Source organism: Panthera onca, chromosome C1, assembly GCF_046562875.1.
Source record: "Panthera onca isolate mPanOnc1 chromosome C1, mPanOnc1 haplotype 2, whole genome shotgun sequence".
Taxonomy (NCBI): Eukaryota; Metazoa; Chordata; class Mammalia; order Carnivora; family Felidae; genus Panthera; species Panthera onca.
Window position 1 is genome coordinate 104,682,319 of NC_138346.1, and position 16,670 is coordinate 104,698,988.

The window sequence follows — 16,670 nt, forward strand, 5'->3', positions numbered from 1 at the left end:
CCCAAGGAGAACTTCCTCTTCTAACCCCAGGAATTCTTGATGTCACCTGCATGAAGCATTTAATCCAATGTATCTAACACACAAAGGTTTTCTGAAAAACGTCTGAAAACAAAAAGCCAGAAGGTATACTTCGAGGCGGCAAGTTTGAGGCCCTCTTGCTTACGGAGGTTACAGCAAGTTTCCCAAGACAGACACCCGCTTCTGCCAAGGCAAGTAGGTGTTCTGGACTTCCCTCTCTGTGCCAAGACCCCAGCTTTTGGCAAGCTGCCTGAATCAGGGTGAACTTTAGGTTTTGCCCCTGCGTTCTATGTAACCTAAGAAGCAAAGATTATAAATGTAAGCAAGCAGAGAGCAAAAGTAAACACGGGCACCAGAAAGAAAGGAGAACAATACTGTTTGGTAGACAAGGTGGCCAGAAGCAGCAAGGATTTTAAAAAGGAGGGTGGGGTGGGGCATATTTATGAGACAGCAGCATCAAGCAGGTTATAATCTACCTTGAAGTGACCAAAATTGTCCCAAGTCTGCTGATTTTGCTACTCTGATTAGAAACATGGGGATTTTTCCCTTTCAAAGCCAGTGAAGCTAGCTAGGAAAAGTACAATTTCCTCATCGAACTTTTTAAAAAATGAGATCATTACTCAGAATATTGATGAGTGTTTGCTTAAAGATAAGGTTTCTTTTAGAGCACAGAACTTGTCAAAATTTGGATTGTGTGTTTTAAGTCCAAGGTTTGATTTGGCTCTGTCACAGACACACGAGAAAAATTGGTTGAATAAGAAAAGATTTTTTTTTAGGGGCGCCTGGGTGGCGCAGTCGGTTAAGCGTCCGACTTCAGCCAGGTCACGATCTCGCGGTCCGTGAGTTCGAGCCCCGCGTCGGGCTCTGGGCTGATGGCTCGGAGCCTGGAGCCTGTTTCCGATTCTGTGTCTCCCTCTCTCTCTGCCCCTCCCCCGTTCATGCTCTGTCTCTCTCTGTCCCAAAAATAAATTAAAAAAAAAAAAAAAAAAATTAAAAAAAAAAAAAATAAAAAAATAAAAAAAAAAAAAAAAAAGAAAAGATTTTTTTTTAATGCAAAAAAAAAAAAAAAAAAAAAAAAGGTTGGGGGGCCGGCGGGGGGTGTGCGGCAAATGTTCCTAAACAATGACTGGAATCAAAGAACTCTTCCCAGTCTGGCAAAACCTAGTTTAGTGCCTCAATCATGTGGAAGCTAAGGAAAAGGTTGGCGCCACCTTCTGGGGAAAAACTGGAAAGACCTTATACAAATGGGATCCGGATCCACACGGAGTTGTGGTATCCACGGGTATCCTGGGGAGATCCCATCCTTTGCAAAAGACTGGCACTCCTTTAAATTCCAGGATTTAAGCTGCATGTGAGCCCTCACTTAGCTAGGCTCAGTGCCATACCAGAGGGAGAAAGGGAGGAAAGAAAAAACAGCTCCAGGTTCAACGTCCACGGACCCAAGTTTTGGAGCCAGTTCTGTCATCAACTAGTGAGGTGGTCTGGGAGGACATTTCTACTTTCAAGGCCTCAGTTTCTCTCATCAGAAAAATGAGAGGGAGAATGTGAATCAAGCATTTTCACATGATCTTGTTATAAAACCTTATCTCTGCCCCTACTTAAGGAGTGCGTTCCCCTAAAAAGATGCACGCGGAATTTCCAGAGGCAGAGTATAGACATGATGTCTAACAAGACAGCCATCACATCTTTGCCTGCAAAAGCAGATTCAGGGCAACACTATCTCTCTCAACTGCATTACGGCAGCTAGGTGGGAGACAGGCCTGGGAGGTGGCTGTGTCCCATCCTGGAGGACACTGCAGATACTGGGCTGGCTGGCCTGTCAGGAAGGGCAAAAGAGACAACCTAGGGGCCCCTGGGTCACTCAGTCAGTTAAGCATTTGACCCCTGATTTCAGCTCAGGTCATGATCTTATGGTTTGTGAGTTTGAGCCCTGTATCGGGCTCTGAGCTGACAGTGTGGGGCCTGCTTGGGAGCCTCTCTCTCCCCTCTCTCTGGACCTACCCTACCCCACTCGTTTGCTCTCAAAATAAGTAAACTTAGGGGCGCCTGGGTGGCTCCGTCAGTTAAGCGTCCGACTTCGGCTCAGGTCATGATCTCACAGTCCGTGAGTTCGAGCCCCGCGTCGGGCTCTCTGCTGACAGCTCAGAGCCTGGAGCCTGTTTCCGATTCTGTGTCTCCCTCTCTCTCTGACCCTCCCCTGTTCATGCTCTGTCTCTCTCTGTCTCAAAAATAAATAAACATTTAAAAAAAAAACCACAAAAAACTAGAAGCTGTACTGTTGGACATAACATCAAACCCTGCGGTCAGTAAAGAAGGCACTAGAGGCTTTTAAAAAGAAAAAAAAAAAAAATAAGTAAACTTAAAAAAAAAAAAAAAAAGAAAAAAGAAAAAAGATACAACCTGAACATCCTCAGATGGGAAGCTGAGCGGCACACTGAAGCCTCCTCTTCTGCATGTCTGAAAACTCAGGGTGCCCTCCGGCTTGGAGGTGACAATGTAACAGCTACTCCAGTGTGGACATGGATACATTCAGCCAGCACAGCAGCCAAGACGAAAACTGTTTTCCATTGGTGTTTTACAGTTTCCTCAATCGAATTTCAATAGCCCTCTTAGATATATTTTAAAAAGTACACTATATGTGCTTTGTGTAAAATCTATAAAGCTTGTCAACAATTCTATTCAGAATTGGTCTGCTTTCTTCGCTGGAAGAGTGCAGAGGAGACAGTATCTTCAGTTTTCCACAGCGTGAGCCCTGCAGGGCATCACGCTGTCTGCTCCCTCAGGGTCACCCAGCGTACGAGCGTTTTAGAGACCCAGAGAGAGAGCTCCTGTGACTTGTCCGCAGTCGTACAGCCAGTGAATGACAAAAGTAGGACGAGGATCCACACGTTCACAACTCCAAACTCAAAGGTTGTGACGTTGAACACTGGCCCTCTTGCCTGTCTCTTTGTAGGAGCTGTTTCTTAGTAGGATGCCTTTTCTGAAGCCATAGGAGCTAAAAGGCGGCCGGTGTCCTATCTGCCTCCCAGGAGGGCCGGTTCACCTGAGAGGAGGAACCCGTCACTTGCCCCAAACAGTGGCACAGCAGCAGCACTGCCGTTCAGAACCGGGCACTATGCTTGGCACTCTACAGCAAGCCAGTGGGGTGGGGACGTGGCATCTCCACGTGACATATACAGCATGAAAGCAATCTTGGTTTCGTGCAGTCAGCCCAGGGTGTTCTAAGCCCATGCTCCCTCCTCCAGGCCAGGCCGCCCCGGCTCACTGTTACAATTCTCCCCCTAACTACTCCTCGCAGCCAACCTCAGGTTCTCGCTTCCTCAGGCAGCCTTGCTGGACTCTTCCAGCCCACTCCAAAGTCCTAGTGCCTCTCACTCTGAACGCACATGTGCTTTAACCTCAACTAAACCATGAGCTTCTTGAAGACTGGAGCCCTGCCCCTCACTTCCAACCTCCTGCCTCCAAAACCAAAACATTTACCAGAGTTTGTGCTCTCAGACAATGTTGGCTTGGCAACTTTTAACCTTTAGAGGATTATATAGGTTTCTGGTTTTGCCTTTCCATTAAAAAGAGCAAAAACTTGCAAAGGAAATCGGTTCCTAGCCACCTCCCAAGATTGGGTGGGCTCAGGGAAAACTGGATACTTAGGACCCGTGAAGGTAGGTTTGTTACTTAATAGCAACTTCCAGTACCTTGAGGCTGGATAAGACACAGATAATCACTCAGTCCATTCCCTGGGGTAAGAGATAAGAGAAACCAAGGTCCGGGAGGGGTGAAGTAATTTCTCCAGGTTCACATAACACACTGTCCTCCAGAACCACTGATATGCGGGTGGTCACTGCCCCAGGAGGCTTCTAAGGACCATTCCAGAGCACAGCGGGGCTGGCTAAGTCGTGGTCAGACAATGATTTTAATTGGTATGTGAACGAGAATTATCAGCTTGCTAAAATCAAACGTCCTCCCCGACATACCACTGCTCTTCTCTGGCCAGGACGCTTGTCAAAATGACTGTAGAGAACACACCACGCCAGCAGGGCGAAGCCCAAGTCAGAAAACAAGCGCCCGAAACCTCCTCTTTTATTGTTTAAAATAATTTGGTGTAGCTCTACTTGTAATTCGTTACGGTCCTAGAATGTAAAATTAACTTTTCTATGATTTAAAATAAAGCCCCCAAAGACAAACAATGGTTGTTTCATAAGAATCCAACTTCCCCAAACTGCCTGAGGCTGGACTGTGATGCCTCAAACACCCAGACGAAGAAACATCTGGTGAGCCAGTATGGGACACAAAAGGATGCTGACATTTCCTTCTTTTCATAGACAAATACAACTGAATACTCACCAGTGTGGCCAAGTTCAGAAAAAGCTACACCCAATGATCAAAAAGTTTCAATGACAGGGGCACCTGGGTGGCTTAGCTGGTTCAGCATCTTGGGTCTTGCAATCAAGCCCCCGAATCAGGCTCCCAGCTGAGCTTAGAGCTTGCTTGGGATTCTCTCTCTCTCCCCCTCTGTCCCTGCCCAGCTTACACGCTCCCTCGCTCTCTCTCTCTTTCTCTCTCTCTCCTTCTGCCCCTTCCCAGCTTACATGCTCACACGCACACTCTTTCTCTCTTATCTTTTTCCACACTGTCCTGTATTTGAGTCTCATGACAGTCAAGCTTTATAACAGGCTCACCCAGAGGTGATGAGACCCAACAACACAGCTGGACAGCACACACAGTGGACTGAAAATCAGGTTTTCTGCCTCAGGAGTCACACCCCATGCTGACCCTAGAATCTTATTCGTACCATGGATTCTCTTATTAAATCCCCTCCTCATCGATGAAGGAGAGATTCTGCGCCAGTCCTAACAAACGGATTGCCAATTCTAAGATGAGAAGACTTAAATGAATGGAGTTTTCTTTTAAAACAGAAAATGGGCTTCAGATTTCTGAAGGTCACTAACAAGTCCTCAGCCCTTTTTAAGATGCTTGCTACAAGCTAACACTACTGTAAACCGTGGTGACTTCATTAAGGAGACGCTGAAACTCTGTAGCAATGTTTATTTACTAAACAGATAAAAAGGAGTCAGACTGAGAACAAACTGAGGGTAGATGGGGGGTGGGACGGAGGGGAGGGTGGGTGATGGGCATTGAGGAGGGCACCTTTTGGGATGAGCACTGGGTGTTGTATGGAAACCAATTTGACAATAAATTTCATATTAAAAAAAAACTATAATAGAACACTAAAAAAAAAAAAAGGAGGAGTCAGGTAATGAAGGAGATGTACTTATTCAAATAAGGAATATGAAACCATGTCTTAGCTGACAAACACCAACTTCTTCAATAGAAACTCTAAGTTGGTATCCAAATCCTCTATGGTGCTTACTAAATCTGTGTTGGCTTAAGATGAGGGACGCCTGAGCGAGATCTAGTGCCTCGTATGTTTCCAATGTGTAACAAACATGTTTTGCATGCACGGTTCCTTTTAAAAGACCCTGAGAACACAGACTGTGGCTTAAAGGATGAGATATTCATCTCCCCTGAGAGCTTTTATGACAAATTTCAACTTCTAGAAATGGCATTTCAGTAAGTTGTCCTTCACTGCCACAATCCCAGAGCCACTGCCCAGTGTGCACCACAGTGTGGCCACTGCCCCAGCGGGCAAGGAGGGACATCTGGGGCTAAGGTCCCAGAGCAGCCTTGTGTCAGCCTGTTGTGTCCTGCCGAAGCCTGGGTTCTGTCTGTGAATACAAAACCAACGAGTTTCCTAAGAGAGGGAAGTTCCAGGAAAGCTCAATGGAATGAACACGCTTTGGAAGTACCAATTAGCTAGGAGAGTAGACTCTGCTTCTGCATGACTGACACAGTCACTGGGTTTAGAAACATTTTAGATCCTTCCCAATAAATGTCAGAACCATGTCTGAATCTAGTGACAAAAAAAACATAACACTAGAGAACTACCATGTGCAATATTCTATGCCAACAAGATGGCCACAGCACAAACTTGATGTGCGTCTAACTATTCTGCCCTAAAAAACAAACAAACAAAAAAGGGAATGATGGATGGAGATAGTTTGGGTAAAATAAGAGAAAGACTAGAAGAATTTCAAAAGAAAAGACAGACAAAGAAACCATACATAATCCTAAATATACACAAGTGCCCAAGGCTGGGAGCTTCTGGCCAAGTGACAGAGTGAAGTTTCACAAGGAAAATACAAGGGCACTCAAGGTGAGTATCGAAGTATGCAAAGCAGGGCAGGCCTGCCAATAAAGGCACTCCTTTACTGGGAACAGGATGTTTTCCCCACCTGCTTGGTCAGGTGATCAGTGACGGCAGTAAGGAGTCCCTGGGTCACAGGGATCCCACAGGACAACTAAGGGCTGCTAAGCTTACTTTAAGCAACAGGTATTTTCTGCTTCTGTCCCTCAGGCAATTTAAAAGAGTTCACGCCAAAGAACTTTCTCTACTGAATTTCTCATTTTGCAGGAGGAAAAACACCCCAAAGACACAAGATCCCTCAAGAAGACAGCTCAGTAAGAAACGGACTATTTAATTCTGCTCAGCTGTACTTCTTAGGGTCCACTGGCAAAGTTTCACAGTTTAAGATCAGGATGCCAGCTTTAAACACAGACATCTTCCAAGGGGATAGTCAGTAAGCACCACGCACTACGGAGGGCTTAGTGTCACCTCGATGCTACATTCTAAGTAGGTCCTCTCCAGAGGAAACAACATCAGGTGCTTCCAAGAGAACAGTTTTACTTCGGTTTTTGGTCAGGTATTTAAGAAGAGGCTATTAGGGTTTAAAAAAAGAAGAGAAAAAGGTCAGCACAGGCCAGGCCACTTGCCCTAAGAGACACAAAACCTGCTTCACATACTGGTTCTGCCAATACCTGCCATGCGTCACCTGACAAATGACAGCATGTTCTGGATCCTCTTCCCTCACTCAGGAATAATGGCGTTGGCTACGTTAGCTCACGGGTCCTCACATTTTACATGAGTTATTGTAACAGGAAAGCATTCTGTTCAAACATGAGTGATTTGTACTAGCACACGACGAAGCCAGATTTCTGAAGCGTCAACAGGTTAAAAACGTATCTATCACTTAGGGCGCCTGGGTGGCTCAGTCGGTTGGGCGTCCGACTTCAGCTCGGGTCATGATCTTGCAGTTTATGGGTTTGAGCCCCGCATCGGGCTCTGTGCTGACAGCTCGGAGCCTGGAGCCTGCTTCGGATTCTGTGTCTCCCTTCTCTGTCCCTCCTCCACTTGTGCTCTGTCTCTTAAAAATGAATAAATGTAAAAAAAACCAAACAAAAACGTATCTATCACTTTATGAACCTGTGTTGTGCCAGGCCCATCAGGTGGAGATGCCTAGACAGAGTGGGAGACCCCTACCCTTGTTGAGCCTGCAATTGTGGTGCGGGTTTCAGGAGATCAAACCTGTCACCGCTGGGCAGCCACATAAGCTGCTAAACAGAGAAACAGCACAATTTGGGGTCCAGATTCTTTTTGTTGACGTATTCTTGCCGTTCCCTTAATCCACGAGTGTGCCCATGAGAATCACGTGTGAGCCACGAGACTCAACTAAGCAGGTTATTCTCATTTGGGGTCCAATCCTTTGAGGTTTTCTAATGTTCTAAGTATACAGTCCAATTTCCCACAGTGCCTTTGATTGGAAAGGCGTTACTGAAACCATCTGTATTTCACTGTTCTCTGTAGGTCTCTAGGCACTCGAAGGACTGGTGAGCCCCAGGCGCTGGACAAGGCAACGAGCAACCAGCTGGACTTACTGCGGATCCAATCAGAGCCTGTCGTAACTGTGCGGGGCACAGAAACACATTTTTCCAACTCTCCAGTAGGCGTCTGAGGTGCCAGGACAGTTGTTAGCATTTTACACGTTCAGGAGCGAGGAAAGGCAGGACATGGCTGCCTCCATTCATCCTGAACTTGCAGAGAGGGGCACACTGAGAGGGGAGGGGAGGGAGGAAGACCGACAGGTATATGTAGCACCTCTGTCATCACTGGCCATGTCATTCAATTCTCACAAGAAACTGTGACAACGTCCTCCTCCACCTTATCCACAAGCACACTGAGACTCGGAAGCTGAAAGAACCTGTCCGAGGTCGTGGAGCAAGGAAGCGTGGGTTCCAGCACTTGCACATCTGTCTCTCGAGCCAACCTCGATCTCCCAACAACAGTCTGGCAGGTGCCGAATGCCACCAGGAAAACGGCAGCCCCCTCCTTCTGACCACAGCAATTGGGAACCACCAACCAGGAAATCCCTGAGGACAGGTCAGGCCTGCTGTACATGTGGGAGTCAGGAACCTACCAAGTGGCACCAGGCCCTGAATGGCACCTGGGCTCAGCTGCCACACCAGCACTGGGACTGTCACCCTGAACCACGGCCTGGGCTGAGCTCTAAGGGAGCGACTCTTTTTTTGTTTCACATTTTTTTTTTTAAGCTTACTTATTTATTTTTGAGAGAGAGCGAAAGAGAGAGAGCAGGGGAGGCACACAGAAAGAATCCCAAGCAGGCTCCATGCTGACAGCAGAGAGCCCGACGTGGGGCTCGAACTCACGAACTGTGAGATCACGACCTGAGTGAGAAGCGGACACTTAACTGACTGAGCCCCCCCCCAGGTGCCCCCCAAAGGGAGCGACTCCTAGTCAGGCTGCACGCTGATCCACACCCCTCTCTCCCCACACCCTCACTGCACCCCCAGGCCCGTCTGCTCGGCACTCCTGGGCCAGAGGCCGGCTTACCTCCTTATGGGAGTCTTTGTGTGCTTCCAGAGTCTTCATAATCGTCAGCTCGGCATAGTTCTTAAATCTTGCGGGCTGGTTTCTCAGAATTTCCCGTAGAACTCTCAATGCTAGTGCTCGGATGGAATGCTGGAGTACAAGAGGAAAGGAAGACGTCAGCAAACAACACAGCGCTTCACTGAACATACTAGCCAGAAGCGCCCGGCACGGCCAGGCACCCAGCCCTGGGCTCCCCTGGCATCTTGCTGGCACCCAACGCAGGTCACATTGCAAACGTGGCACAGGCTGAGACAGCCAGTCCCATGAGGCGGGTGCTATGCCTACGCTGACATTCCCAGGACCCAGCACCTAAGACCTGAGGAAGGTTTCTGGAATGAGCCAAAAGAGGACCAAATGAGACCGAATGAGGACAATACATCTAAGTTCATTATCAATCTCCTGGAGGATTTCCACGTTTTTTGAGATGTCGGTATGCAAATTACCCTTTGGTAAAGAACAGGTAACAAGCATCTAACCACTTCATCAACACAACCTGTAAGACAGCCACAGACCTGTCTTTACTCCCGACCTTCTGTGTGATGAGATCACGGGGGAGGGTCGTGTGTACATGCCTCGAGGTGTCTGAGGCCCAAGCTGTGCCGTTTGGAGGAAAACCGTTCCACAGGGCTCCTGATCTCAGTAAAAGAAAAGGGGTTTACACCAAACTGAGCCAAAAACTACATCCTGATTGTTGGTCACTCGTCTGTGCTATTGGCTCACTAATGGACCATCTACCTGCTCTCTACGTGAGATCACCCTATCTCCCAACACAGCCTGACCAAGCAGGCTGTAAGGGAAGTGACTGTAGCTTCTTCATCACTGTACTTCTGTCTGTCCCCACCCTCCTCCATCACTGTACTTCTGTCTGTCCCCACCCTCCGCCAAACCATTAACCCGAGGCATCAGAAAGCAATCAGAGCCACCGCATTCGCCGGCCCCCTGTGCACCCGTCTTCCATCAGAGTCACCATCAACGTGACCCCGAGAGGGACCTTCACCGTGGGCTGTGTTGAGCTTCCTCAAAATCCACCTGGTCCTGCCCTTGAGTTCTTCATCACACCTGCTTCGTTGTTTCCGCGGCCTCCACAAAGCCCAGTGCACAGGTGGATTTTTACTTCTAGAGTTTCACTCAGACAATTCCCAACATCTGCTGCTGTCTCCGCACAAGGGACTGGCACACAGATAGGAGAAGGCAGGGCTCTGACTAGGTTACTCCCCCCTTTAAGAGTCATCTACGTGGTGCCAGGTGTGGATTACAGACCGGGCATGGTACAAATTCCTCGTTGGTCACACTCAAAGGTCACAGGGCAAAGAGGGCTTTTGATTTAAAAAATAATACAGAAGATAACAGAAAACAACCCCTGCTCCAGAACTGCTTGCTTAACCAGTTAAAATCACTGTTGCTGCTCACAGATGCCGGCTGCATCTACAGAGAACTTCAGGGAAAGCAGCATCTAGTAGGGTCTCTTAAAAAATGAACTTCTCTATTTCTCAGTTACGCATGAAACCTAAAACTCACACAGAAAAAAACCTCATTGTAAAAAACCATTCCATGCTAACAAAGGTTTAAGAAATTCTGTGTGAAACAAAGTAACCTGAAGCAGGAACAAGTTTCCGTCAACTCCTACAAACCCCATTACAGAAGAAAACACACATATAAATAAGCTAGGAACGGGGCCCGTCTCTGACAGAAACATGACCTCACTAGCTGGTGCTCAGAAAATATTTGGAAAACGTTTTGATGTAAACAGCAGGCACAGTACAGAAATAAAGCTGAAGCCAAAGTCCAGAACGACAGGACTTAACAGCCCGTCACACGGGAAGGGGGGAACGCAAGGACGAGGAAGGCGCCTCACGTCTTTGTCTCCGAGCGTCTCCAGCAGCAGGAGCAGAATGGTCTTGAAGTGCTCCTCCCAGACGCCCAGGCTGTCTTCCCGGGTGATTTTGAGCAGCTCCAGCAGGGCGCCTTTCCGTTCCTCCACCCGCTCGTTGTGGTTGGACAGCTCTTTCAGAAGGTCAGCCACCAAGTCAGAATGGTCAATGGGCACTGGAGAGACACCGAGACACAAAGTCACCTCACAAGGACACCGGGCTGTGGACGCGCCCTCCGCTCCCAGAGGCAGCCCCCCTCCATCATTCCTGCCCCGTGCCCTTCACCCTTCTCTGCTGCCCGCTCGTGACACCCTTAGCAGGCCGTCTCACCAAACAGGAAAACAGAGATGTGGGAACACGTGTCAAGTACCAATACCAACATCCTTACCCTCCCCCACCATCGTTTTCCCCCTTCGAGTTCAGACAAACAGGAGAAGCCATCTAAAAGTCTCTCCGTGACTGTCCTCCTCCCCCCCCCCCCAAATCTATCTCCACTGCAGCAGCTCCAAGTCAGGCCACCCCTGGACAGTCCCCTCCCGCCGTCACACCCACTGACACGTGTACATTTTCCTCCAGGCCCTCCTCACTGACCCGTCTGACATTCCTTCCCTCCCCGAATGTCCAGAGCTTAGTAACTAGCACAGCAAACAAATACTAATCAAGGTGTTTAGCCTGTGCGTGGACTGTCTATGCACAGACTGTACAACGTGCCAAAACCACTTAGCAAAAGGGCTTCAACCATGAAAGACCTATCCTTTCTCTTCCCATGAACTTAAAGAGACCTCAACTCTGAACACTTCCTTTCAATAGAAAGGATGAAAAGGCAAAGACAAATCATTAGAACCTACTTAAATTTGTATTTTCATACTCTTTTTTTTTTTTTTTAGCTTCTAAGGTGTGAGGGAACAAACACACAGGAAGTTCGAAATGTTAAAGAACTCAATCATTTCCCCCCTGCCTTTCCACTTTTCTCTTTAGGCCTTTTAGTCAGTTGGTAAGCCTTACATAAATTTAGGAAGCCTTTTACGCAGTTGGTAAATAGGGAACAACCAACACCCCAATCTCTGTTCTATCTTAAACAAGACCAACAAATGGGTAAGTTAAATGATGTGTCAACTGTCTGAACAATAAAAGGAAACAGCCCACTACTCCTAAAAAGTGCAATTCATAATAACCACCAAGCCATTAGCCTTGGGCCCAGTGAACAGACACTGGGAATCCCTGGGAATTTACAGGGTTGCTACCCACGGCAAGTAACCACCTGGGCACGTGCCTTCAAATGACTGCAGGACTTCATTTCTGTCTTAGGATCCCATCGCTATTGTGGGGCTTGAACTCACAGCCCTGAGAATAAGAGTCACGTGCTCTGCCAACTAAGCCAGGCAGGCGCCCCCCAGTTCCCCTTCTTTTGTGTCCCCACTGAAACCAGCATCTGCTCTAGCGAGGCGCCCCCTCTTTCCAGTGCCATTGTGTTAGGTCTTTTTTCTAGGACAGGCCATGAGTTGCTCTGAGGCCAAGGACTGTGTCTGATTTGCCTCCTTGTCCCCAGCAAGCTATACACTTCATGACACACAGTGAATGCTACCTGTTCAGGGCTCTAATTTAGGGTTCTGATTTAATTCTTCATTTAAAACTGAAAAACAAAACAAAGGCTTGGAAACAAAACGGATATATACGTATATTTAAAAGAAAAAATAACTATTATGTGAACGTGACAATCAGGTGAAAAAAGAACTAATTAAGTTCCAGACAAAAACAGCATCATTCCAATGCACGCTTACTCACCGGTTACTCAGTAATGGACACTGGTCTTAACACAAGTGTCAGAAAACAAAGCACGTCGTCAGACTAGTTCTGTTCGTGCCAAGTATGTTATATTTGGGGCAAGTAACTTAACCCTTCTGAATGTTAGTTTTTTAACCTGTGAAATGGGAATAATCTCTTCTATCTCATTAGATATGTACAGAAAGCAGCTGAGCGGAAAGCACATGGTAATGCAGGAGCTCAGTATATGCCAGATCCCCTCTCTCTGAACTACGAGACAGAAGTCAACCAAAGCAGCTCCAGGAAGGCCTGGTTAAAACGCTGGTGTGAGAGAAAAGCGGGGGGCTCTCAGTGGTGCTACCGGGCCCTCCTTCCATAGCTCAGGGCTGGGAGAGGACACAGACGCTGAGCCTGTGCTGGGATGGCTTGAGCCTCTGCCTCCCACCCGCTAACTGCTACTCCCCTCGCGCTTCTGACCTCCACTCAGGCCCTTGTGCCTCGCGGAAGCCTTCCCTGAGGGGCACAGCTGACCTCCCTTCACTGCACAGTGTGCAGCCCTAAGTTTGGGTCACCGGTAGTTCCTGGTTTCGTGACTGGCTCTACAAAAGCCAGGCTGCTGGCTTCCAGAGGGCAGGGACTGTGCACGCTTCTGTGCACACATGTGCCTTCCATGCCTAAGCACATGGTGGGGGCTCAGTAAGTGGCTAAACGAAGGACTGTCTGCATGTGTGTTTGCCCTCTACACCCAGAGCTGCTATGCCCAGGGAGAGCCACAGAAAGCTCTTCTGGATGGCGGGGGTGGGGTGGGGGTGGGGGGGTGGGGAGTTGGATGGGGGTCAAGCAAAGAGGAACAAACCATCTCGCAGCTGCTCCATGTCATCATCGAACACGGCCTCCTTCAGGGCTGTCTTGTCATAGGCGTTGATGGTGTCCGAGTAGGGGTAGGGATTGTAGTCTCGCGCCCGCGGCCCAGGGAAGGCGCGGGGGGGCTGGGTGTTGAGGAGGGACGTCTTGTTGTCCAGGGCCGTTCTGCCTCCTTCCACCACATCACTGCCTCCCCGGCCCTCCGTGGCAGGCGACGCAACTCCACCATCGCGGGACCCCTGAGGCACGGCACACAGTCAGTTCCTTTTTAGGACTTTTAACAAACTCTTCCTTTACATTTTCAGAAGTATTGGGACAGCCAGATTTCTCCCTTGAAATCTGGCCACTGACCAAAGGATAGTTACTAGGTTTCAATCTGTAAACCATCCAATTCATAAACTACCTGAGCAGGAACTGAACACACTTATGTTTTCCCCTCTCCACTCGCTAATTTACATGTAAAGTCTGTTAATTTACATCTGAAGTCTGTTTTGTAGGTGGTGATGACTTTTTACTTAAATGTTTCTTTAAAAAAAATTTTTTTTAAATGTTAATTTTTGAGAAAGGGAGAGAGAGGGAAAGAGAGAGACAGAGAGAGAGAGAGAGAGAAAGAGAGAGAGGACAAGTGGGGGAGGGGGCCGAGAGAGAGACACAGAATCCGAAGCAGGCTCCAGGCTCTGAGCTGTCAGCCCAAAGCCCGATGCAGGGCTTGAACTCACAAGCTGTGAGATCATGACCTGAGCCAAAGTCGGATGCTTAACTGACTGAGCCACCCAGGCGCCCCTAAAAAAAATTCTTACTTTCTAAACTTGTATATTTAAACCAGTCCTTATCTTCGTGCAGACTTTGCAGAGTGGGAATCACGGCACACATTCTGTCATATATTTTGCTTTTCTCATAGTGTAAGAATGTCCCGTGTAAATAAAGTATTTAATAACATATTGTTTAATGGGGCACCTGGGTGGCTCAGTCGGTTAAGCGGCCGACTTCGGATCAGGTCATGATCTTGCAGTCTGTGAGTTTGAGCCCTGCGTCAGGCTCTGTGCTGACCGCTCAGAGCCTGGAGCCTGTTTCGGATTCTGTGTCTCCCTCTCTCTCTGACCCTCCCCCGTTCATGCTCTCTCTGTGTCTCAAAAATAAAGTAAACGTTAAAAAAAAAATTAAAAAAAAATAACATATTGTTTAATCACACCACTATTTCTACTTGTGTTCTAGTAAGATTTACTCAACCATTCCCCTCCTACTGTTTTTTTTTAATGCTTCTATTTTTTGCTATTACAGACAACTCTGAAATAAACTACACTGTAACATAATACCTTTCTTACCTTTTGCTGCATTTGTTATTTAGCACAGATTGCCAAAAGTTACATTACTTGATAAAGGATATGAAACTTAAAATCACCTATGCCGAATATAATTTTACTTAGCTCCAAAGAAACTGTATCAAGTTCCCATGCCACCAATATTACACTAGTTCCCTCATATCCTGAAGCATTAAATATTGTAATTTCTACCCGAAACAAAGCGGAACAATTTAGAAATAAAGTGGAGCCTCAAATGTATGTTTGCTGCATTTCTGTAATCACCCATAAGGATGGACTTTCTCCTGCAAGTTGAACGTTTTCATCTCTGCTTTGGGGAACTGTCTTCCTAGTGGCTCTGACATTCATCCTTATGGAGGTCTGTCTTATTACACTGGGTCACTTATCAAACCAAAGAGGTATACTGGCTCCCGAGTCTTTCACACATAATGCATTTTCACACCCAGCCCAGCTTCTTCGCTCACACTCCGTTAATCAGCAGCTAAGATCGTAAATTTCGAACCTGTTCAACAATTTCCACTTCGTCCTCTCATGTTCCCCTATCCTGCCACCCACCCTGTTGTCTGGCCTGGGGGCTCCTGCACCCCATCCTGCCGATCCCACCAATGACAATCCTGCTTCCATGCCTCGCCTGCTACCTTCACTCGGCAAGCTTCACCCCTTTCAACTTCGCCAGAGAATTTTTATGCTTTGAAAAAGCGGAAATCACTCAAATGTTCCAAAACAGGGCACTGAGTACATGATTGTGGTATCCATGTGACGAATTCTCACCTGACCATAAAAATTCCCACAGGAGAATGCAGACGGGGGGGGGGGGGGGGGGGGGGGAAGTGCTCACATGCTACATTCAACAGAATGCACACCGTGATGTCACTTGCATCAAAAACAAACAAAAACACGCTACCGCCTTCTCCAAGCATACAGATGCATAAATATATATAAAGAAATAGAAAAATATACACGAAAGCATCCACCTTCTCTTAGGGCCTCTATTATTCCTAGCAGGGCTTCGGATTCCCTAATTTGAGCCCCTCGCTCCCCACAGGTGTTCTGGAAGCCCTTTTCCACTCTCCTCACCACAGCTGAACTCCCAGAGTCAGGTCGGCCTCTTTCTGCTGCCCACAGAAAGTGGGAGCGGTCAGTGGGGATGCCCTCCACTTCCTGGCCCCACATCAACCCAGCCCACCCTGCTTCCCAGCTACGGCCACCAGTGCCCAGAGTGCCTCCCCTGCCATGTCCTCAAGGACCCGTGTCCACCAACCACCCACGCCCTGCCACGGCATCGTCCACACTTTTCTCCTAACTGGTCCCATATGCATTCAGACGGGGCAGGTCTCCCCGGGGAAAAGGTCCTGGATGATCCCTCCTCAATGTCCAGGTTGTTACTCAAACTGGTCCTCAACCCACTGCACTCTGCTTTCCATGCTCAGCTCTGCTCTGAACGGTGCTCACAAAACAGATGGGGCTCCTGGAAGAAACTAGATCTGGAAACCGTAGACCAGGACTGTGCGTAAAGTTTATTTGAGAAGAAGAACATGGAAATCCAAACCGTGGGTCCATTCTCCAAGAAGAGGATGTGGCTCTAGATCAGAACAATGGTGAATAAATGTGTGTTTTATATACTTTCAGCTAAAATACAATATTTGTAAATATTGTAAAAAAAATAAAAAAATAAAAAAAAATCCAGCAGAGTCCTTTCCCTTCGTCTGACCGGTCGCTGTCTTTGCAGCATCACCTCTTTGGCTACAAGGCCTTTCCCAAAGTTTCCTTGAAATTCTCTGACACCCCACTCTCCTGGTCTCCCATGCAGTAATAACCTGTAGCCCTTCTCCCAAGTCCTCTTCTTCCGTCTTTCCCTTTAGTGTTGATGCTCCCCAGGATTTTTTCCTTACCCTTTACTCGGTTGATTTCACTCACTTTCTAGTTACCATCAGGCAACCAGTCAACGTCTCTCAATGTTTCATCTCCGGGCCGAGCGGCCAGCCTGAACTGCAGACTGGTATCTGCAAAGGCCTAAGGAGTATGTGTGCTTGGATACTCCCTATGTCC

General features: G+C 47.7%; 1 protein-coding gene across 34 annotated transcripts in view; it reads right to left on the minus strand.

Moving 5' to 3' along the window:
• Positions 1-16,670, minus strand: part of CLASP1 (cytoplasmic linker associated protein 1) — a 274,262-nt gene that overhangs the window by 17,767 nt on the left and 239,825 nt on the right. For all 34 annotated transcript variants that reach the window (XM_078451384.2, XM_078451387.2, XM_060625391.3 and 31 more), the window contains 3 exons: positions 13,292-13,538; positions 10,656-10,846; positions 8,762-8,890 (listed from right to left, as the gene is read on the minus strand). In XM_078451384.2, the coding sequence (XP_078307510.1) occupies positions 8,762-8,890; positions 10,656-10,846; positions 13,292-13,538 (567 nt within the window). The remainder of the gene's footprint in view (positions 1-8,761; positions 8,891-10,655; positions 10,847-13,291; positions 13,539-16,670) is intronic.